The 23,144-nt window shown below is 38.0% G+C and overlaps 1 protein-coding gene across 4 annotated transcripts in view; it reads left to right on the top strand.

The window, feature by feature from the left end:
• CERKL (ceramide kinase like) overlaps positions 1-23,144 on the top strand; it is a 99,885-nt gene that overhangs the window by 54,487 nt on the left and 22,254 nt on the right. For all 4 annotated transcript variants that reach the window (XM_008178307.4, XM_008178305.4, XM_008178304.4 and 1 more), the window contains 2 exons: positions 12,317-12,448; positions 22,337-22,400. In XM_008178307.4, coding sequence (XP_008176529.2) covers positions 12,317-12,448; positions 22,337-22,400 — 196 coding nt within the window. The remainder of the gene's footprint in view (positions 1-12,316; positions 12,449-22,336; positions 22,401-23,144) is intronic.

The following is a 23,144-nucleotide window of genomic DNA, read 5'->3' as shown; positions in this document are numbered from 1 at the left end:
ATGTATTTTATTTATTTTCTTCAATGGGTAGTAATCTAAAATTTAGCTTGAAATTAAATGATATAGTAACAGTTAATATAAGAATGTATTATATTTTATGTATTGCTTTGCACACTAAAATTTAATGTGAATGTCTGTAGCTTCATGCACGAAGTTTTAATTATACTATTAATGTTAAACATTAACTTTGGTTAGTGTAACATTAACAGTGGTGCGTATCCATAGTTACACTAACAAATCTTTGTTTCACATTATTAGTTTTTCTTATGCGTAACATACTTGATGTTGCTTATTGTGTAAAATAGTTATAAATGTACATGACAGTGACATGATTCCAAGCTCTTAACTTTTGTAACATAAACCTACTGCCATAAAGCTAAGTACTGAAAACAGCACAGATGTGTGTCTGAGAGTAGCGTCTCTGCTGCCCTATGAGCCTTTGTTTTCCAAACACCCTGATTAACCCCCACCCTTCATGGTTCATTGATTCACTGATAGATCAAGTTTAAACTAGTGCATATTAGCACATGTGTTAGTACCAGAGGAACAGTTGGCCATTCTGTTTTAGATTGCTGGTCCACTTCAGATGGAGGAGCTATGGTAAACAATATAACAGAATATCAGTTTGTGAGGATACCAGAGGGCTGAAGTCAGCTGCAAATTAGTAGTAAATCTTATTTATTGTATATGTTGGCAATAAGAGTTACCAATCATTATTTATTAAATTCAAGAGATTGTCTGAAGATTTCAATTCATAATTTGTTTTTGTACAAAGTTTTTCATTAAAGGTGAAATTATTTCTTGGCAAATACATAATTCAGAAGTCCAGGCCCATTTGCTGCATTTTAACACTTGCTATGCGATGGTAAACTTTTTTTTTTCACTGTTCCCCTGAACTAGTGTTTATTGTCATGACCATTTTCCAGTCATGTTTATTGGCAACCATTTAGTACACACAAAATCATATAATCAGTATAGGCTATTTCTTCATGCTGAAATATTAAACAATCAATTGCATGTGACTGGTCAATAATTTAAGTCAATGATGCTTGCTTTTTTATAAATAAAATTTTGTTGTTTGTTAACTCTTTTTGGTTTTTCTAAACCAGCTACGTTGTAAAAAAAATGAAAAAGCAGAACATAACATTATTATGGTTTATTCCTTATATTAACAGTTCTCTCCTGTGAATGGATAGTGTTGCAAAGAATTACTTTAGGATCCATGTAATATCTCCAATCTACTTATCAATAATAATTCACTTTTTAAAGAAAAGAATAATCCAGATTTAAATGATAGACCAATTTGTAAATTTTTAGAATTGCAATTTAGATTCTTTATAGGGAAAAAAATTGCAGTAATGAATTTGTGGTAAAATGATGAAACTTTCAGATGCAAGTCTCCTAAAATTTACCTTTTTAAAAAGATTTTAAAATGTGCCATATACCGATCCTCATTTGATTGCCCAGATTATTTTAATACTTTGCATAGTCCTTTTTGGGCACAGGCATCTTAAAAAAAATAAAGTTTTAAGTTTTATATTTAAAAATTGAAGTGGGGTAGCAATATTCTGCTCTCTCTCTTGCCGCCCTTCCCCCCCACCCCACCCCCTTTCTCCTGATCCTAGGCAGCCAGTGAAATTATAACTCCATTCTTTGTGTATGTCTTATCCCTACAGTTCTCCAACAACTTAAAGTTCTCCACCTTTTCACATATTCTATACAAACCTTCACAACCCCTAACTCTTCTCTCCCCGGTTTGTTCATAGTAAGATTTATTTGTTCATGTAATTTTAAATATATATTTTACAGAAAATTAGACTACGTACAATTAAAATGGTGATATGGTATAAAGTTAAAACAGTTATTTTCCCCCAAGTTGGTTGAGGCCAGCTCACTTCACCACAGGTAAAAATATTGGAAAAATAGGAATTCTGCCTCTGCTACAGGCATGCATGATTTCTCTCTCTATACTTTAGACAAAGTAATAATTCATGAAAATGAATTTTTGTCCCACTTTTGTTCTAATTAATTATATTGTTATATTTTACATTTTTAAGTCTTATTACTTCTTAATAGTCCATCTACTTGTAAAATATTAAGATAGTATCAGAGGCCACTGTAATTCTACAGTAAACTACTTGAGTTATCAGTCTTATAGTAGCAACTATGAAGTGTTACAGCCTGAGAACCTTTGTGTTTTCAGCTGTACTGCTTATTTATATCACTATGATAATGACATTATTGTTATGGTTCAGCAATATACTTTTACATTGCTTTCCTTGTTTTGCTTTCTCATAGTCTGACGAAGCAGTTAATATAAAATAAAAAATAATGTTAATGATTACTAATGAATACATATATTACTCAATATTGAAACATCATAAAAGCATATACCTTGGTTATAGCAAATGCTATAAATGTCAGTTTCAGCAGCTGAACCCAAAATGACACAGACTGTCTTCTGGAGGGTGAAATATGGCTCATCTTTTGAGTGGATTTTATCAGGAGCTTTTTAAGTATTCTGTTCGAAGTACAGATATTCAGGAAGGAAGGACATATAACTAGAAGAATGGAGCAGGCCATTAGTATCCTCTCTGTGAAGATGCATGTTTCTGTAGGAGACTCATGCCTTCAAGTGATCTCTTGAGAATTCATCTACTGCAAGAGTGCTAGTTATTCTTTGAGGATCCATGATATTGGAAGAGGAAAGGAGCCCAGCATCAGGTTCCCTTGAGAATTCTATGGAAATATATCTGGATGACTCATGCAAATTTATAATTGAATTGTTCGGAAGTTTTTTCCCACACATTTGTTTTGTCTGATGCTCTCTTAGATAATACCATAAAACCAAGGATTGTTCTTCCAGGATGTAAAGATATACATGATATAAATAACCAGGATGAGCCATACCTGATGGTTCTTCTTCGAGTAGTGTCTCTAAGGATGCTCCACTTCAGGTGCACATCCGCCTTTGTGCCTTTAATCAGAGATAGTTGGTAGCAGTGTCCATTCAGCCCATACATGCACTCCTCACCTCCTGGTGCCCCATAGTGAGGAAATACATGGCTGTGCAAGTGAACCTCCCTCAGTTCATTCTCCATGTTTTTGGTCTGAGATGGAGCATTGAGCGTGCCTGCTTTACTTAGACTTAGTTCTTAGTATAGTTAGTTTGTTTGTTTGTTGGGGTTGTTGTAGTTCCCCATCTCCCCCCCCCAGTTTGAGGGGTTATTCTGGAAGTTTGGTCTGGGGTATGCCAGGATCCCTAGGATTTAAGCTATGTCCTTTCTGCTGGGAAGCTATCCTGGTCAGTGATGGATGTTCTTAGTTCCTCTGCTATTTGGGAGACACCCATATTATGAGTACATAAGAATGGCCATACTGGGTCAGACCAAAGGTCCATCAAGCCCAGTATCCTGTCTTCTTACAGTGGCCCATACCAGATGCCCCAGTGGGAATAAACAGAACAGGTAATCATCAAGTGATCCATCCCCTGTTTCCCATTCCCAGCTTTTCTGGCAAACAAAGACTAGGGACGCCATCCCTGCCTGTCCTGGCTAACAGCCATTGATGGACCTATCCTCCGTAAATGTATCTAGTTCTTTTTTGAGCTTTGTTATAGTCTTGGCCTTCACAACATCCACTGGCAAGGAGTTCCACAGGTTGACTGTGCGTTGTGTGAAAAAATACTTCCTTTTGTTTGTTTTAAATCTGCTGCCTATTAATTTCATTTGCTGACCCCTAGTTTTTGTGTTATGAGAAGGAGTAAATAACACTTCCTTATTTACTTTCTCCACACGAGTCATGATTTTACAGACCTCTATCATATCCCCCCTTAGTCATCTCTTTTCCAAGCTGAAAAGTTCCAATCTTATTAATCTTGCCTCATATAGCAGCTGTTCCATACCCCTAATAATTTTTGTTCCCCTTTTTCTGAACCTTTTCCAATTCCAATATATATATTTTTTGAGATGGGGCAACCACATCTGCACTCAGTATTCAAGATGTGGGTGTATCATGGAATTATACAGAGGCAATATGATATTTTCTGTCTTATTATCTATCCCCTTCTTAATGATTCCCAACATTCTGTTCTCTTTTTTCACTGCCGCTGCACATTGAGAGGATGTTTTCAGAGAACTATCCACAGTGACTCCAAGATCTTTCTTGAGTGGTAACAGGGGTAAATGTAGACCCCATCCTTTTATGTGCATAGTTGGGATTATGTAAGTAAGTGTATGATCTGCTCCTCCTTCAAAAGCAGATCTTGGGGGTTGGGGAGCCATTATCAGAGAACCCTCTGTCCACAGGGCTCTGAGCACACTTAGTGCCCTGTCAAGTTTTCAGTCACTGAAAACCTCAGGGGATGCAGTACCTGCATTGGTGTCTGCAGTGCAGAGAGCTTCACATTCTATTTTTGTGGGTATTGACAAGAAAAGTAGGAATACTAGGTTTCCTTCTAACAAGTCCCAGCTACTGTCTGAGAAGAATGTTCTGGAGAACTCAGGTTCCAGTGGGAGTTTTATGCAGGGTCTGCATAGCACTGGTACTAGGAGGACTTCTAAAGCATCCTCTAAGAGCCATACTGCTATCAAGCAGCACTTCGTATCAAAGACCTTTTCAACTTTGTGAGCCATAGTAGAAGTACTACATCAAAGAGCTCTGTGCCATTGGACCTTTCTGTATCCCTGGTACCTATACCATCATCCCATACCTCTACATGGTTACAGCCAGAATCTGACCCTAGACGTGCTCATACCAAGCCTTTGGCATCCATAGCACAAAGCACAATCAAAACAAGTACCCATTCTAATAGAATTGAGGACAGAAGAACTTGACCTCCATCTACCATGGTTGATTTAAGTCTAAGTAAGTGAGCTTCTTATCTCCTGGGTATAGAGAACACCACAGCTGGCAACCTCAGCAGACACTTCTCCCAGAGTTGCAAATGGGAGTTGGATTCACTACTCTTCAACAGCATATTTCTAAACTGATGTTTTCTGGATGTGGACTTTTTTGCCCCTGCAGTCAACATATAGTGCAAGAAATTTTGCTCAAAAGGGGGACTCAATCCTCAATCACTAGGAAATGTCTTGCTGATTTCATGGACAAGGGACTTCTTTATTCTTATCCACCACCACACTCTCAACAAGATCAAGCAGGCCAAAGACGGGGTCCTTTTGATTGTACCAAGATGGCTGACACACATTTGATTTGGTATCTTTACCTCATTTGACTTGCTTCTCGCCCAACTCTGTGACTTCCAATCAATTGCTTTCTGTTATTTCAGATTGCTGGTCAAATACTTCACTCCAATCTGGAAGTTCTGCAGCTCCAGGGCATGGCTCCTTGATTATTTTCAGGGGTAGAGATTTCCTGTTCAACAGAAGTGCAACAGGTGTTGTAAAACAGCTGAAAGGAGTCCATACAACATACTTATCTTCAGAAATGGAGGAGGCATCATCTTTGGTGTACCCATTGATAAGTTTCTCTGGTTGGCTTTTCTGTTTCCACTGTCCTAGAATCATAGAATATCAGGATTGGAAGGGACCTCAGGAGGTCATCTACTCCAACTCCCTGCTCAAAGCAGGACCAATCCTCAACTAAATCATCCCAGGCAGGGCTTCGTCAAGCCTGACCTTAAAAACCTCTAAGGAAGGAGATTCCACCACCTCCCTAGGTAACCCATTCCAGTGCTTCACCGCCCTCCTAGTGGAAAAAGTTTTTCCTAATATCCAACCTAAACCTCCCCCACTGCAACTTGAGACCGTTATTCCTTGTTCTGTCATCTGCTACCACTGAGAACAGTCTAGATCTATCCTCTTTGGAGCCCCCTTTCAGGTAGTTGAAAGCAGCTATCAAATCCCCCCTCATTCTTCTCTTCTGCAGACTAAACAATCCCAGTTCCCTCAGCCTCTCCTCATAAGTCATGTGCTCCAGCCCCCTAATCATTTTTGTTGCCCTCCGCTAGACTCTTTCCAATTTTTCCACATCCTTCTTGTAGTGTGGGGCCCAAAACTGGACACAGTACTCCAGATGAGGCCTTACCAATGCTGAGTAGAGGGGAATGATCATGTCCCTCGATCTGCTGGCAATGCCCCTACTTATACAGCCCCAAATGCCGTTAGCCTTCTTGGCAACAAGGGCACACTGTTGACTCATATCCAGCTTCTTGTCCACTGTAACCCCTAGGTCCTTTTCTGCAGAACTGCTGCTTAGCCACTCAGTCCCTAGTCTGTAGCAGTGCATGGGATTCTTCCGTCCTAAGTGCAGGACTCTGCACTTGTCCTTGTTGAACCTCATCAGATTTCTTTTGGCCCAATCCTCTAATTTGTCTAGGTTCCTCTGTATCCTATCCCTACCCTCCAGCGTATCTACCACTCCTCTCAGTTTAGTGTCTTCTGCAAACTTGCTGAGGGTGCAGTCCACGCCATCCTCCAGATTATTAATGAAGATATTGAACAAAACCAGCCCCATGACTGACCCTTGGAGCACTCCGCTTGATATCTGCTGCCAACTAGACATGGAGCCATTGATCACTACCCATTGAGCCCGACGATCTAGACTGCTTTCCATCCTCCTTATAGTCCATTCATCCAGCCCGTACTTCTTTAACTTGCCGGCAAGACTACTGTGGGAGACTGTATCAAAAGCTTTGCTAAAGTCAAGGAATAACACGTCCCACTGCTTTCCCCTCATCCACAGAGCCAGTTATCTCATCATAGAAGACAATTAGGTTAGTCAGGCATGTTTGCCCTTGGTGAATCCATGCTGACTGTTCCTGGTCCCTTTCCTCTTCTCTAATTGCATCAGAATTGATTCCTTGAGGACCTGCTCCATGATTTTTCCAGGGACTGAGGTGAGGCTGATTGGCCTGTAGTTCCCCGGATCCTCTTCCTTCCCTTTTTTAAAGATGAACACTACATTAGCCTTTTTCCAGTTATCCAGGACCTCTCCCGATCGCCATGAGTTTTCAAAGATAATGGCCAATGGCTCTGCAATCACATCCGCCAACTCCTTTAGCACCCTCGGATGCAGCACATCTGACCCATGGACTTGTGCTCATCCAGCTTTTCTACATAGTCCTGAACCACTTCTTTCTCCACAGAGGGCTGGTCACCTCCTCCCCATGCTGTGCTGCCCAGTGCAGTAGTCTGGGAGCTGACCTTGTTCGTGAAGACAGAGGCAAAAAAAGCATTGGGTACATTAGCTTTTTCCACATCCTCTGTCACTAGGTTGCCTCCCTCATTCAGTAAGGGGCCCACACTTTCCTTGACTCTCTTCTTGTTGCTAACATACCTGAAGAAACCCTTCTTGTTACTCTTAACATCTCTTACTAGCTGCAACTCCAAGTGTGATTTGGCTTTCCTGATTTCACTCCTGCATGCCTGAGCAATATTTTTATAATCCTCACTGGTCATTTGTCCAATCTTCCACTTCTTGTAAGCTTCTTTTTTGTGTTTAAGATCAGCAAGGATTTCACTTTTAAGCCAACACTAACTGTTGGAATTAAAAAGATCAGGTCTTACTATGAATTCTGTCAGTGTCCACTTGGCAGCTATAGTCTTTCATGAACCTGTGGAAGGCTTTTCAGTTTTTGCTCAACCTACTATGTCAAGATTTCTCAAAGGATGTGTGACATTATGGACATGAACTGTGACTGTATAGATCATTGTTGCAACCAAGGTCCTATAGTTGCACCAAATCTTGTACAAAGGAAGTCAAGTAAGGTGTCTATAGAATGGCTGTAATTTGCTGGTTATGATTATGCTGTCTGTACGTGTGTATCATTTTTGTATTTGAAGTTATGAATATTGGCTATACACTTGTATCTCAGTGTGTTTGATTCTAAGTAGCCTCAGTGAAGTATTTGGTCAGCTTCTTGAGAAACGACTATTCTCAGTAAGTGCCCAATCAAGAAACACTTAACTGACAATGGACTTTGGGAGACGCCAATCCACATTTGAGCTTTCCTGGGAACGTTCAAACTAACATGTAAACAATGGCGTTGGACTACAAAAAGCTGAATCATTCATGGACATGTGACTTGCTCAGGTGGCTACAAGACTCCAAGACAAGTTGCTCTGACTTTGCACAGAACAACAATGGGGTTTCTGCCACAAGAGAGAGAATATAAAAGGCCCTGGAAGCCTCTCTATTTTGTCTTCAGCTGGCTCAAGAGATGCCCTCTCCACCCCAAAGAGATGCCTGAAAGAAACTGGAACAAAGGACAGTAACTACGGGTGTGTGAGTGATTGCTGGACCCAAACTAGGAAGGAGTCCAGTCTGTGAAAGAAGCTTATTGGAACATCGCTGAAGGTGAGATTTTTATCTGTAATCAGTTTCTTAAATGTATTTGGCTTAGTCTTGCGTGTTTTGTTTAATTTTGTTTGGTAACTCACTTTGTTCTGTCTGTTATTACTTGGAACCACTTAAATCCTACTTTTTATACTTAATAAGATCACTTTTTGCTTAATTACTTACTCTTGGTTAATTAATAATACCCGGAGGAGCAAACAGCTGTGCATATCTCTCTATCAGTGTTATAGAGGGCAGACAATTTGAGTTTACCCTGTATAAACTTTATACAGAATAAAACAGATTCACTTGGGGTTTGGATCCCATTGGGAGCTGGGTGTCTGGTTGCTAGAGACAGGAGCACTTGCTAAACCGTTTTCAGTTAAGTCTGCAGCTTTGGGGTTGTGGGTCAGACCCTGGGTCTGTGTTGCAGCAGATTAGTGTATCTGGCTCAACAAGACAGGGTTCTGAAGTCCCAAGCTGGCAGGGAAAATGGGCTCAGAGGTAGTCTCAGCACATCAGTCCCAAGGGACTCTCTGTGACCCAACCCGTCACAGACTGATGAATCATTTTCCATAGATTAGAGAACCTAGTCCAATATGGGATTTAAACCTTCTTTTTAATTGTCTTAAAACTCTTTTGAGCCATTAGCTACATGTTTTTTGTTTTGCCTATGAAAACAGCTGTCTTGGTGGCTATCACTTGTGACTGCAGGGTGAGGGTTTTAATGTCAGATCCTGCCGGCTTTGTAGTGTTCTTCAAGGAAAAGGTTTAATTACAACCACATCCTAAGTTTTTTACCTAAAGTGTTTTCTGAATTTCACATCAACCAAACCATTCATCTCTCAGTTCTTTTTTTCCTGAAACCATATCAGAGTAGGCAAAAATCTTCCTTATCTTGGATGTCAGAAGGGCATTGTCCTTCTATTTGGACAGAACCAAACCATTCAGAAAGCCTCCCAAACTGTGTCAATTGCAGACAGATCCAAAGGATCCACAATCTCCATCCAAAGACACTTGAGGGGGATTTTTGGGTGTATTTATCTCATGTTCTGAGACTGCCAACATTCAGCCTCTTTCTAGAGGCCGCAGTCTGTGTCTATGACTTTACTCAAGGATCTTCCTCTGACTGAAATTTGCAGAGCTGCAGTCCTGTGCTTTTGGTTCATGCTTCTAGATCAGATGCTGCAGCTGGAAATGCAGTTCTGTGCTCAATACTAGACTCTGCTCCAAAGCACCCTCCTGCCTATGGAAATACTGCTCAGGAATCACCTTGAGTGGAGCCCCCACAGGGACACTGCTTGAAGAAGTGCTTACTCATCTTGTGCAGTAACTGGAACACTTTGAGATGTATGTCCCTATGGGTGCTCCATTACTCACCTCCTTTCTCTTTGCTTAGAATTTCTTTGGCAGGATTTTTCAGTAGAGAAGGAACTGAGGGCAGTTTGCCCGCGCAGCCCTATATATTCTCATTGCAGGGCATGAGGATGTGTGAGGTGTGTGCTCAGGCTGAATGGGCACTACCAACAATCTCCGATCAAAGGAACAGAGGTGCATGCATGCTTGGGATGGAGCACCCAGAGGGCTGGGGTGGGGGGGGGAGGGGGAAGGGAAGGAGACACACCTCCAAGAACTCCAGTTGCTGCACAAGGTGAATAACTTCTCCATTTTGCTTCTCATGGTGTTTGAATGTTACCAGTAGAAAAGAGCAAAAGGAAGAGCCCTACAGGCAGCTCATTAATAGCACCATCTACAGGGGCAAATTTCATGTCTCGGTTATAGTTTTGATTTGTGCTTTTTGCTATTTATCATGTTTATTGACAAGGGAAATAGCTTATTTGACTGGGAGGGGGAAGAAGGGGGGGGGCTGGGCAATCAGAGTGCCGACCTTCTTTATCTACCTCAGAGAAAGAGGGTCAATGATTTTTACAATGAACCTAGAGATTCACTTCAGCAACGCCTTGAGGTTCTGAGTTTATTTGAAAAATTATTCAAACTGGATTATTCAAACTGGATGCTATTTCATACATGTCTATGGCTTTACTTTGAGAGGTGCATACATAAAATTTTGTACCAAATGACTTATAGTAAAGGTATTGGTTAATAAATATGCTGTTTAAAACTTAATTAGGATAGCCTACAGTACAGTGGCATGGCATTGTCTTGTATTAGTAGGGTCTATGTTTAAGAATGAATTTAAATCCTCAACTACAGAACAATAGATTTTTGGGAGCATGATCAAGGCAGTACATTTCTAGTTCAAGAGACCTCTCTGACCAGTGGTTGGGACCAAAAGACACATCCTGGCCTATTCAAGGAAGGAGTAGAAAGGCTCTAAAAGTAACTCTGTCCAGACACCTTCTGCTTGAAAGGCTATCACCATAATCTGAGGAATCTGAAAAACAAGGAAACTAAATGCCAAAAAAAGTACAGATCTTCTGGGGTGGGGTATCTTTGAAACCGATTCTCAAATGTACATATGACCAAAATCTGTAAAACAAGTATAACACTCAAGAAGGTTCAGTTCTGTCAAGTATTTTTGCTTTGTGTTCCTATTGTGCCTATTCTAGTTGCATATCATCCTGGAGACCCTCGGTATTTTAAGGGATAATTATCAAAAGTGATTCACTCTGCCAGACTGTTGCAGACAGTAAACATGCTGAGCCACTGGCATAGTAGACTCTCTAGTTTTGTAGGGTACTCATTTTGGATTAACTAGTTTTAAAGTTACTGAAAGCTTTTACAGAAGAAGAGATTTGTGATTAATATTTGCTTCCTCCAGCATCAGGTTATTTTGTTTCCTTAATTTTGGTGCTCATAGCTAATCTTGACAAGATTATGTATCAACATTTGAAGAACTGGGCTCGATTTTCTATACTTCCTTTCAGTTTTCAGTGAAGATGAAAATACACAGTAAACATTCTTTAATAATTTTAGTCCTTTAATTTACATTCATCAAGACAAATGGGTTAGTAGTACTAATTTTTATTCCTAGAGTTTTCAAGGTTTTGATACTTGGAAAAGTTAATTGTCTTCAATGCAAAAATATATTTTTTCCTTGACATCGAAATAGCTTTATTATTAGCATTTGTTGAGTTTCTTAGAGTATGGTATGGGCACCTTTTAAAATTCAAATGTTCAGATGGGTGTTCAGATGTTTTGTTATTCTTTTTCAATCTTGGAAGTAAGGTGAGTGAAGAAAGGGCAGGGATCCTAATCAGCAATTGCAAGATGTATCTGGCTTTAAGGATTGAACTAATGTCCCATTTAGGGTGAGAAGTAAAATTTTTAGTTATGTCTCCTTCTGGCTTTGGAGATAATTTTTTCACTTAGTACAACTGAGCGTAAGGCACTTTCATATTGAAAGCATTATGCTCAGCAGCTCTGCTAGTATTAATGCTGTTCCCTCGCAACCTTCTTGAGCCCTTGTGCAAGCTTAAAGTTGAATAACAAACTGTATTACATGTTTTCTGAATTTACACTTGAATGCAGTACTGCACAGAGCACATATCTGTATGTAGGTATCTCTATTAGAGAGCATGCATGTACAGATATTAATTTACTGTAGAATTCATTATGAATTTGTTCAAATCATACATTGTAGAGAATTACCAAAGAAACAGTTACTCTACATAGTAGTCCTCAGTTTTTACAGCTCAAGATCAGACTCACTGTTACTGGCACATAATGCTGTAGGTGATGGTGACTAACTTGCTCCTACTGGTTATTCTTAGCTGTAGACTAATAAGCAGGTCAGCGCTTCAGTGGCCCCAGGATTAAGTGTCAGATTAAGATAATGAGCACACTCATTCAAGAAGACAATAAGGGCCTTTAGGTTTATTATAACTACTACCCTCAAACCAAGTTAAAAACACTTTATTAATATGTTTAGGGTTTTTTTTTTTTAAATGTAAAGCTTTCCCAGTATTCTCAAGGATGTTTGCTTAGAAAGTTTGATTCACCTGTAAAAATATCCAAACGGTATTTGTCTTGAAACCTTTTGTACTTTTTTTTTTTTTAGGCTTTCCAAATAGACCAAAGTTCCTAAAAGTATTTGTTAACCCAAACAGTCATAAAAGAGAAGCTACTCATGTTTATTATGAACAAGTTGCACCTCTCTTTAAGCTTGCTGACATCAAAACTGACGTCACAGGTAAGTTGCTTTTTGAACATGATTTAATCCTTTTTTTTTAAACTGATACGTAAGCAACCAAGACAACCTGAATTTACTGATAATCCTTATTGGCTTTATGTGCAAGTAGTGCATTGAGAATTGAATTAAATGCAATATTACCCATCTGGTTTTATTTCATTTCACTGCTTTAGTTTTAGCAATTCCATTATTTATTGATTATATTTTATTTTTATAGTTTTTCTACTTTAGGAATATTTTACACTTTGTGTGGGGTTTTTTACATTGCAGTTTGATTTATTAAAAAAGGAAAGCTTGAATCTCACATGGGTCTGATGATGTATATTTTTTATTTGTGGACTCTTCTTGAGTTATTAAACTTCCTATATAATCCTTTCCTTTCAGAAGGCTGTTCTTGCTTTAACTCAAACCCTAGTTTGATCAAGTTGGATCAAACCTGATCAGCTGAACAGATGTAAATTTGCTGGGAATTTACAAAGCTACCATGTCATTGAAGGTTTCTGGTGATGATTTAAACTACTACATTAGAGATTGCATGAACCAGGATATTATCTGAAACCACAAAATAATGTAGGACTTTATGGTCTGGCTTTCCCAAGTTGTGGTAGTGGTGTTTTTTATTCATGGATGTAAATGTAAAAACAAAATCCATTCCTCCTTTTGACTGTTTTTATTCCCATGCCGAAGGTACTAACCCCTTTTTGTAGTCAATGGAGCAAATCCAGCTCCCTTCTCTGTAGCCTCACATGTGTGGGAGGTTAGGGGAGAAAGAGATCTCACATAGCATGGAACACTGTTTATGTATGAGTCACCTCTGCAATAAAGTACAAGGGGTGGGAGGAATGCTGCTCTGTGGATCTTCCCATTCTTCCTCCCCCATAAGGGATTTTAGGTACATTGAAGTAAAATAGCTTCTGATGAGTGTCCTGGCAAGCACTTTGTTACGTGGGGAAGAGGATTCCTTCCCCAGACCCCTGAATTTCTCTCCAGTACCTAGCCTGGTTGAACAGGCTGCACCCAGGGGTCTTGATCTTAGCTAAAGTGTTGATTACTTTTCCAGCACAACTTCAGTTTCTATACTGTAGTAACTTTTTCCAAAATTGTTTTCAAGCGTACACTAATGCTGCAAAGCTGCATTATTACATTTCCATATTCCTGCCAGTCCTGGCCCAATGGATAGACACCCACCAATGAGCACGTTGTATTTGCTTAAAGGCCAAAAAGTTTGTTTTATTATTTTTACTTTTCAAATGTTTCCTAAAATTTTGGGGGTAAATTTAGGTCATTTTTGGTGTTGTGCAAGATGATGCACATACATCTAAACAAATATTTTGACTTTTTTTTTTTTTTTTTGCCCTGCATTATATACCACATCAGATAGGCGTAAAAAGCACCTTTTCTTCCTTGAGGAAAATTACTCCATTCAGGGATCAGTGTTCTTTGGATGAAGTCAAGGAAAGAACCACTTACAGTTTCAGCCATTAGTTCCAAGAGACCACAGGGGAGAAAAAGCCATAGTCTGGCAAGATATCGCCATTTGATCTGGCTGTATCCCAGCGGGGTAAGCATCTCCAAATCCTAGGAGTTTTCAGAATTATAGGGTTTCTTGGATGCAATCAGATCACTTGTCTGCACCGGGGTGCTTGCTGGACTTGTCTAGTCAAATTGCCTGACCCAGCAGTCTCCAGAGACTTGATAGAAGCCCTGTTGGATGATGTGAAACAGTCATCTGTGCAGAGCCTCAATTATTTCTCCCAGGGGGTTTGTCAGACTAGTTCCTTCAAATATTTTCTATGGAATTGTCTTCCCCTCAGCAGAGTGTGCGTGAGTGTGTTGGTACTATTAGGAATCTAGGGTCTGGCTCAAGCTCTTTTTCTCAAAGGATCCAGGATGTATACAGTTGCTGCTGGATCCAAATTTAGTGTGGTGGACTTCTTAGCTCTGATAAGCTGATTTCATTCCATACTGCTGCAGTTCCACATCCCTGGGAGTCTGATTCATAATATAGGGAAATATTTGGTTCTTCAGGTGCCTCCTTGTACAGATACATAATATATTTTTGTGAAAGTATTGTAGATGATGAGGCCCTATGATCCTCTGCCTTCTGCATCGGTGGCCTCTTAGTGAAAGGTAGTGAAAAGAGGCATAGGTGTCCTACACTTGGGAAGTCTCCTCCAAAGAAGATGAAGGATCCTGTAGCGATTCATTAGCCTCCTCCACCTGAGTCCTCTGGAAAGGAGGTACTACCTGATCTAGAATTAGATGCACACTCAGGAAGAGGAGAAACCAGTCATAGCGACCCCTCTGCTCATCCCTTGCTGTAGTGGTCTTAAAGCTTCCTCTTCTTTTCCAGCTGACACAAAGACTTCCAGGACAGAGTGGATGGAATAGCTTGTAGCTGTACCCAGTTAGATGAATAAATTATCTGAAGTCTTGGAGCTACAAGAGAAAGTAGCACTCCAAATCAATGAAGGTTTGCTGGAACCAGTTAAATTAATTTGTAACCACCCTGTATTGGATCTAGGAAGTTTGATTCTTTATACTAAGTCTCTAAAAAGGATTTGAATTTTTTTTCAGTACACGAGTACTTCAAAATCCATCTACAAATACGTTTTCTATAAAGTAGAGAGGAACTAAGAATTGTTAGTGAGAGAAGTATTTATTATTTGTATAGCACCCGAGGTTCCAATCAGTATCTTGGTCCCATTGTAGACGTTCTGTGCACTTATTAAAAAGTGGTCTTCTTCCCAAGAGTTCACAATCTAGGTTACACCCTTGATCTATGGAATGTAAGGCTTGAGAGAATTGCACCTACTTCCTAATTGCCAATTATTGCTCAATAAGTTTACTTTTTGACTATGCACTTGACTTCTGTAGCATGGCTGTGTGGAGACAATACAATTGGGGAGTTTTACCATTGACTTCATTGAGATCAGGATTTCACCTTTGGAGAACGAGTTTTTTCCTTTTTCTACTGTCTGTCACATATGTCTGGAGGGCTAAGGATGCTGAGGGACACTTGCTAGGGATGCTGAGATAAAGTTTCTAGACACTATTAATGACTGCTTCTTGTAGTAGCTAGTCCTGGAATTCTAGATTTAGTCTTAAGTGGAGCACAGGATCTGGTCCAAGAGGTGGATATAGATGAACCTCTTAGTAATAGAAACCATAATATAATTAAATTTAACATCTTTGTGGGGTGGGGGTGGGGGAAATTCCAAAGAAGCCCACCAAAGGGGAACTACAGAAAAATGAGGAAGCTAGAAAGAAATTAAAAGGAACAGTCACAAAGGTGAAATGCCTGCAAGCTGCATTGAAACCACAACAGAGGCTCAAATTAAACGTTTAGCCCAAATTTAAAAAACAGCCCAAAATTAAAAAAAATAAGAGGATCAAAGAATGCCAACATGGCTAAAGAACAGCGTAAAAAGGTGGTTAGAGGCAAAAAGGCATCCTTTAAAAATTTGAAGTTGGATCCTACCAAGGAAAATAAAAAGGAGCATAAACTCTGGCAAGTCAAATGTAGAAGTATAATTAGGCAGGCCAAAAAAAGAATCAAAAACTAACTGCAATTTTTTTTAAAGTACATCAGAAGCAGGAAGCCTGCCAAACAATCAGTGAGGCCACTGAACAATTGAGGTGCTAAAGGAGCACTCAGGGAAGATAAAGCTATTGCAAAGGAGCTAAATGAATTCTTTGCATCAGTCTTCACTGCAGAGGATGTGAGGGAGATTCTCACAACTGAACCATTCTTTTTAGTGACAGATCTGAGAAACTGTCCCAGATGGAGGTGATAATAAAGGAAATAAGGAAATTTTGGAACAAATTGGTAAATTAAACAGTAATAAGTCACCAGGACCAGATGGTATTCATCTAAGATCTCTGAAAAAACTCAAATATGAAATTGCAGGACTATTAACTGTAGTCTGTAACCTATCATTTCAATCAGCTTCTGTAGTAGATGACTGGATGCCAATTTTTAAAAAAGGCTCCAGAGGTGATCCTGGCAATTACAAGCTGGTAAGCATAACTTCAGAGGAACTACAACAGTAGACAAGCGAGGAAACAGTAGACAAGTTCCTGTTATTCCCCCAAAATAGTTGTCAGTCATGTTTCCTGTTCCTTTCCTCCTCAGATGTCTTCTAAGATATTACGATTAAGATCCCAATATGTGTCGTGTTGAAGGTGCGGCATGGAAGGACAAATTTAATCCTATTTACTTGTAAATTTGCTTTCTGTGAGTGGGTTGATTCAGCACAAATACTGCTATAAAGGGATTTGGTTCCTGAAAGGAAAGGAGATGTTTTATTCTTCCACAGTAGGGAGATACAAAAACGTAACTGGATTTATTTCATTTCATATGGGGAATGTAGAGAAGTCATTGCTACAGGGAGTAAAAATCCATCAATCGGATTGGCCATTTTTTTCTGCCTATTTGTTCTAGAAGGGAGAGAGAGAAACCCAGAATCTGTGCTTCCAGTCAGAAGAGAGCAAATTTACAGGCAGGTGGGATTAAAAATTTTCATACCCCAAACAATTTTACATTTTCAGATATTAATTCTTTTTTAATATGTCACTATTAATATGTTTCATACCTTATGCACATGTAAAAGGACAGGTTACTGCAGCAAAGATTATGCACCTTACAGGTTACTGCACCTTATAATTTAGGGGCCCAAACCTGCTTCTATTAAAGTAAATAAAAACAGGATCACTTCCCAGACTAGACAAAATACAGACAGATGGCCTTATCAGGCAGTGGTTACTCATGTGAGTAGTCCCATGATTTCACTTGAGATTGCACATGTAAGAATGATAGGAGCAGGCCCAAAAGTTAGGCAAAAGAATATAATAGAATAATAATGTGGTTGGGTTTGTGTATGATGTTAGTGCCAATATTTGTGTTTGTTTTAAAAATAATTTTATTTGTAATGTAAGTTCAACTAAAGAAATAGGAGGTGAGGCATGGAACACACATAGATGAATAGAAACTAATTTTCTTGTATACTGGTAATTTGTCAGTTAACAATAGCATTTTGACTTTTCTTAGTCTCAAATTTTAAGGAAAAAATCTCCAGCTTTATACAAGTTCTAGTTATTATTTAAACATTTGTATAATCTGTAACAGATATACTGAAATAACAAGGTATGACAATAATGAAGAGTCGCTATGAACATTTTTAATCATTTAATGTGCACAAGTAAGACTAACCATCTTTCATCTAGCTGGTTTCTGCCTTAGTTGCTTTTTTAAAAAATGGAAATAAACAGAGGGTATGTTTTAACTTTTTAAATGGGTAATATTATCATTAGTCTATTAACACTGTTTGTGCAATAGCTAATGGAGTTTTTTTCTATAAACCAAATAACCTGCCAATAGCTAAGTTTATACAAAAGCTTTTGTAGATATGTTAGTTAATAGGAAAAGAAACTAAGCACCATTGTAATGACATTAGCCACCTGTTTCTCTTACTAACAAAAGAATAGTTTTAAATTATTCCTCATTTTTTAATTATATAAAATGCTGTCTGAACTAACTAAAAACATTATTCTGAAGGCAGTTCTACTTTGGCAATATCCAGGGTACTGCAATATTTATTAGCTGCCTAACACTCCTCCTACAGGTAAACTGGGAAAATTACATGACAGTTCTATAAATGTTAGTATAGAAATACACATTTATTTGTACATTTAGAACAGTTTTAATTGGGAATGAATAAAAGTTTTGGTAGTGTTCACTTGTACTCTTTTTTTAGAAGTTTAGGTACCTCACTAATAGCAATGTTGATGTCCTTTCAAATATTGGCTTTGGATTTTGTTGGGCAGTAAGGTTATTATGTGCCATAGTTCACATACATACTGTAATATTAGGTACTTAGAATAAACATTGTTTTCTGAAATCTTCAAAGAATCCTCTGTGCTAAGGATTCAGTCTGCATTCATTATAAATTAACAGCTACATACGTTCATCTTCAAAACTTAAAACACGTTGTTCAAAAGTGTCATACAGTGAATGTGAACCTCTGAAGTGACATAAGAATGTGGCTAGTTAGTACAGTAAAAATCACAATATTTTTATACATAATTTGTTTTCTCTCCCACCCCCAAACAATAAAAATATTTTAATAATCTTTTCAGAATGGTTGTAGAGAGTTATTATATATAGAACAGAATACAAGAAGGTAGCTGGCAATTCCTATACCTGTAGATATTCAAAATTTTTGCTGGTGGAAAATGATAATACAAAACTTTCCTCAGAAATTTGGATATTTTATGCCTTGCTATTTATAATACTAATATTAAATTAGTGTTTTTCTTCCATATATTATGAAGCACACCAGAGATTACATTTAATTATAATTTTGTAGTAATATATTTTATATAGTGATGTATTTTTAGGAATCTGACTGTGTGTGTGAGAGAGATACTCAACCTCTTCCCTACTATATCACACACATGCTTGAGAATGTGATATAGGTAAATGAGTAAATTGCAATGTAACATGTACCACTGCTCTTTATCTTACTCTTTTCTTTATCTGCCTTTTCTGGGAAAGGTTAGCATTCTAGTGTCAAATCATTTAAAACTGATACATTGTTATAACATTTAGCTGCAAAGCAAACTGTAAAATAACACGTTGGTAGGGCTTGTATAAAATTACATAGTAAGAAACTTGCGTACTGAGAGTCCGAGCCAGCGCTAGGCATAAGCAGACAAAGCAATTGCTTAGGGCCCCAAGCAGCTCAAGCCCCTTTTAGTTGTCATGCCAAGTATGTGTTGGGAGGGGAGGGGGCCTTCTTATGCCCCCACTGGGCTAGCTGAGAGTCCAATACAGCTGAAAACTTACACTTTTTATTGATTATAAAGTAAATAAAGTTTATCAGAGGACTTTAGCTTTTTTCTCCAAGTATTAGCACCAGTTAATCTGTTGCTCTACATTAGCAGTTGTAATCCTATTGAGCTTAGTCTGTGGCTAAGGAACTAGTATTTATACATGTCATGCTGAACTGTCCCACATATTGAAAGGCCAAAACGATTTGCTCACTGTCCTTTTGTCTTTATCTTCATTGTAGGGATTATCCTTGAACCCTTAGTTTCTTGTGGGCTACTTGAGATATGGGGCTCTGGTAGCTATGAATATGTGGCTTTGAAATAAGAGCTGAATGTTGGAGAGCCGTCAGGCACCAAATCTAGGTTTTGCTGCCTGATCCAGTGATTAGTTTGCTCAGATGCACTCTTAGTAAGGTTCACTGAAGAAGAGCACTGTCACATGACCACTAATGAGTTCAGAGGCATGTGTAGTTTCTTTATGAACAGTGTTTCACAGCTTTTGGTTCTTGATAGTGATTAGGTATTCTTTTCTAGGTACACTGCCTCTTTAAATCTTAAACCATTTCCATAAGGTCAAAAAAGTCAGATGAAACATTTTTGCCTTGGAATTTGCTGGTTTGTCGAAACCTAAATGTTTCATGAACTGCTCCTGACTTGGGGTTCCATTCCCTTTTGCAAAGAACGTTGGAATTTTTGACTTTCATTCTGAAATGAAGCAAACTTTCTCTGCCCAGCTCTAGTTTGCTTGGATAGTCTTTAGACAAGCTTCTCTGTGCCGGCCTTGGACCTTATTCTTTGGTTATACCTCCTGTTTAGAGTTGTATCCATTAGGAAAGCAGTTCTGTGCCTTGTCCTTGGATTTCTGCTGGAAACACCAGATACCTGATCCCTTTCCCAGAAGAGCTCAAAATAGATGCCACCTACCTCTGCTGTTTTGCTTTGATTAAGCTTTTAGGTATCTTGGAAACTCTCCTCCTAATGCATTATTGCGAGAGTTGAGACCAGCAGGGTTTGCATATTGTTCTCTGATTTGAACCCTAGAGGGGAAAAGAGAACTGTGTTCTCAAAAGAGGATGTTAGCTCTGAAATTCACTTCCCTCACTGGCTCAACAATAAACAAAATTTCTCATTCTTCAGAGTGTGCTTCATGGTCTTTTTGTTCATCCATATGTTTGACTGAAAGAGGTGGCTTGAATGTATTGAGTTGTGTGTGCTGTGTGTGTTTTGTATAAGCTCTTTGTGAGTTGATTTCATTGTAAATGGATGTATATTACACTAAGAGGCCTGTGAGTACATTTGAACAAATCAAAAGAAAAAAAAAATCTAATTTACCATAGCAAGCATACCATTTTTATTTTTTCCCAGTAGTGTCATAATAAGTTGTCTAAAAGTTGCCATGTTCATTTAAAAAGTTCTGGTATAGCCCCATTATTAATCATGTGGTTGCAGAGGATGATTTTTTTTATCACAGTGAAATACTAATGATATAATATTTGAGCCTTTTTTATATCTTCACATCAAAAGCAATGTATTTGCCCACTGTGTTATATTAGTTGCTTTTATTTTTCATGTACTATAGCTGTTGTTGAGGGGATTTAAATTCCCACCTGAAAGAACAAAGAAGCTGAATGCACCAGTGCCTTAATAGTAAGCTTTTTATCCACCTAAGAATACTTCTCTATGAAGCTAATATTGTAAATAATGCTAGAAAACTGTTTGTGGTCATGCAACAATATATGCTTCAGCAGCAAAATTTTAATTCACTAACTTTGATTTCAAGATAGCATACTGCTTCAAATTCTCCCCTTGTATGCTAACCTAGTTTATAATTACAGGAACTTATTACTGTGGAAATTCATTAGCAATGCTGAATGATAGTTCTCTGCTGATGTTCATTCTGTTATTGTAATGAATATGAAAAATATATTGTAATATGTAATTAATGACTGCAAATTACATCGCTTTCTATATCTCTTTCAAATTAAATACATATTGAAGAGTACAAATATTCAATGTACTTATTAATTCAAAGCTTTCCATTCATGTCAGCAGCATCTGAGTGGTCAGTAGAAATATTACAATATAATGTTGGGGTAGATAATACTGCAGGATATGGAATCATTATTTTAGACACCAAAATTAATATTTTTAACAATATCCAGAAACATTGGAGGAAAAGCTTGAACTTTACTAGCACCAGGACAGACGAGCATGAAAGATTAATGTAATCTTGCATATCATGATGCACATTCTTACACAGAAAATCCATCTGCAAGTGTCATGTCAGTCAGCAGAAATCTTTGATGGGTGGATGCAGCTGGGCTGTCTCTTCTGGCAAAGCTGCCCTTGAAAATGCTAAATGTGGTTATGATGCTTTGTGCCATCTGTAGTATGCCAGTTTATCCTGTCTTCATTGGCATTTTCAGTACTACACAGGGCATCAACAATCACAGAGACGGCAATGTAGAGTGACAGATTCATTTCCTCCAGAGGCTACCAGTCTCTGGTGTATACTTGTGCCACCTTGCTCCTTGTGTTATATTCTATTATATTGTGTTATATTGTGTTATAAATCTGGTATTTGATTTTATTTCATATTTCTATGTTTAACTCAGATTTTTAGTTAAGCAGCTTGCATATTCTAACATGGCCAATTGAATGTGGTTAGTATTTAGATAATTTACTTCTATCTGATGATGATAGGCTTAAACTTTTCCGATAATATGCCAACTGTGCCATTACAGAAACTTGTATTTTTGACCTATGAACAAATATTGCTCATCCTATGAATTTGAAAACACCAGCTTTAAATTAGAAACTGTATCAGATACCACCAAATAATTTCTGTAATCGAGTATGATTTTGACCTTTTTGTTTATAAAGTTGTTAAACTTGTAAGCCATTTAATACTTTTAATGCATTTAATTATCAAAATATAAGCAAAAATAAATTCTGACTTATTATGACTTTATGTTCATATGAGAGTGATAAAAATAAGTTGTTTGAAGTTAGTTCTTAAAACTTTCAGTATTTTAATTATTAAAATCTCTTTCATAGTAACTGAATATGAAGGACATGCTCTCTCAGTGCTTAAGGAATGTGAACTCCACACATTTGATGGGTAAGTTTGGTATTATTAGTTTTGCTTTTTACTGTGAGGTGTCTAATAATAATCACATAGGGCTTGTCTAAACAAGCACTTAGTTCACAACAAGCTGGGGTGTAAGTCTACCCTGTACTGGCCAACTATCCCATGGACCCTGCTGTCATGCACTAAAAGTTCCCTAGAGTGCTTTGAACTACCCCCTTTGAAAGCTCCCGTAGGTACAATTTTAGTTAATTTATAGAATGCCTGCTGGTAAAATTTTAGGTTGTATTAAATTTATTAACCTGTTTTCAGGTACATATTTGGACCAAATAGACTAGTTCTGTTCTAAAACTTGGCGCCTCTAATGTGATTATTTCTTTTGTTTTCAAAAATTATCCTAGTAATTTTAAATTTCATATTCTTTATTGATTATTGAATATATAGTAATCCATAACTCTCTTGTGCAGGCTTAATCCCCCACCCACAAATAAACATTAAAGGCCTCTCAGATCATTTTCTCTTAAATGTCAACCTTCTGTATTTGCAAGAATGACAGAGCTGCTGTGCTTTAAACTCATAGATTTATTCATACAAATGGTTCCTAATGTGAAGTTCAATACTTTTCTCTTAAATAAATGTTAAATTTGAATTTTTTTTCCTTAAAACTCCTAAAAAGTGACTCAAATTAAGTTTAATCTAAGAATGGAAATATGTTTTCTGACCATATTAATAGAAATTATATGGACCCAATCCTGTCACCTTTGAAGTCAGTAGTAC

Source organism: Chrysemys picta, chromosome 11 (genome assembly GCF_011386835.1).
Source record: "Chrysemys picta bellii isolate R12L10 chromosome 11, ASM1138683v2, whole genome shotgun sequence".
Lineage (NCBI taxonomy): Eukaryota > Metazoa > Chordata > Testudines > Emydidae > Chrysemys > Chrysemys picta.
Note: the sequence above shows the minus strand (reverse complement) of the source record. Positions and strands in the feature narration are given on the sequence as shown.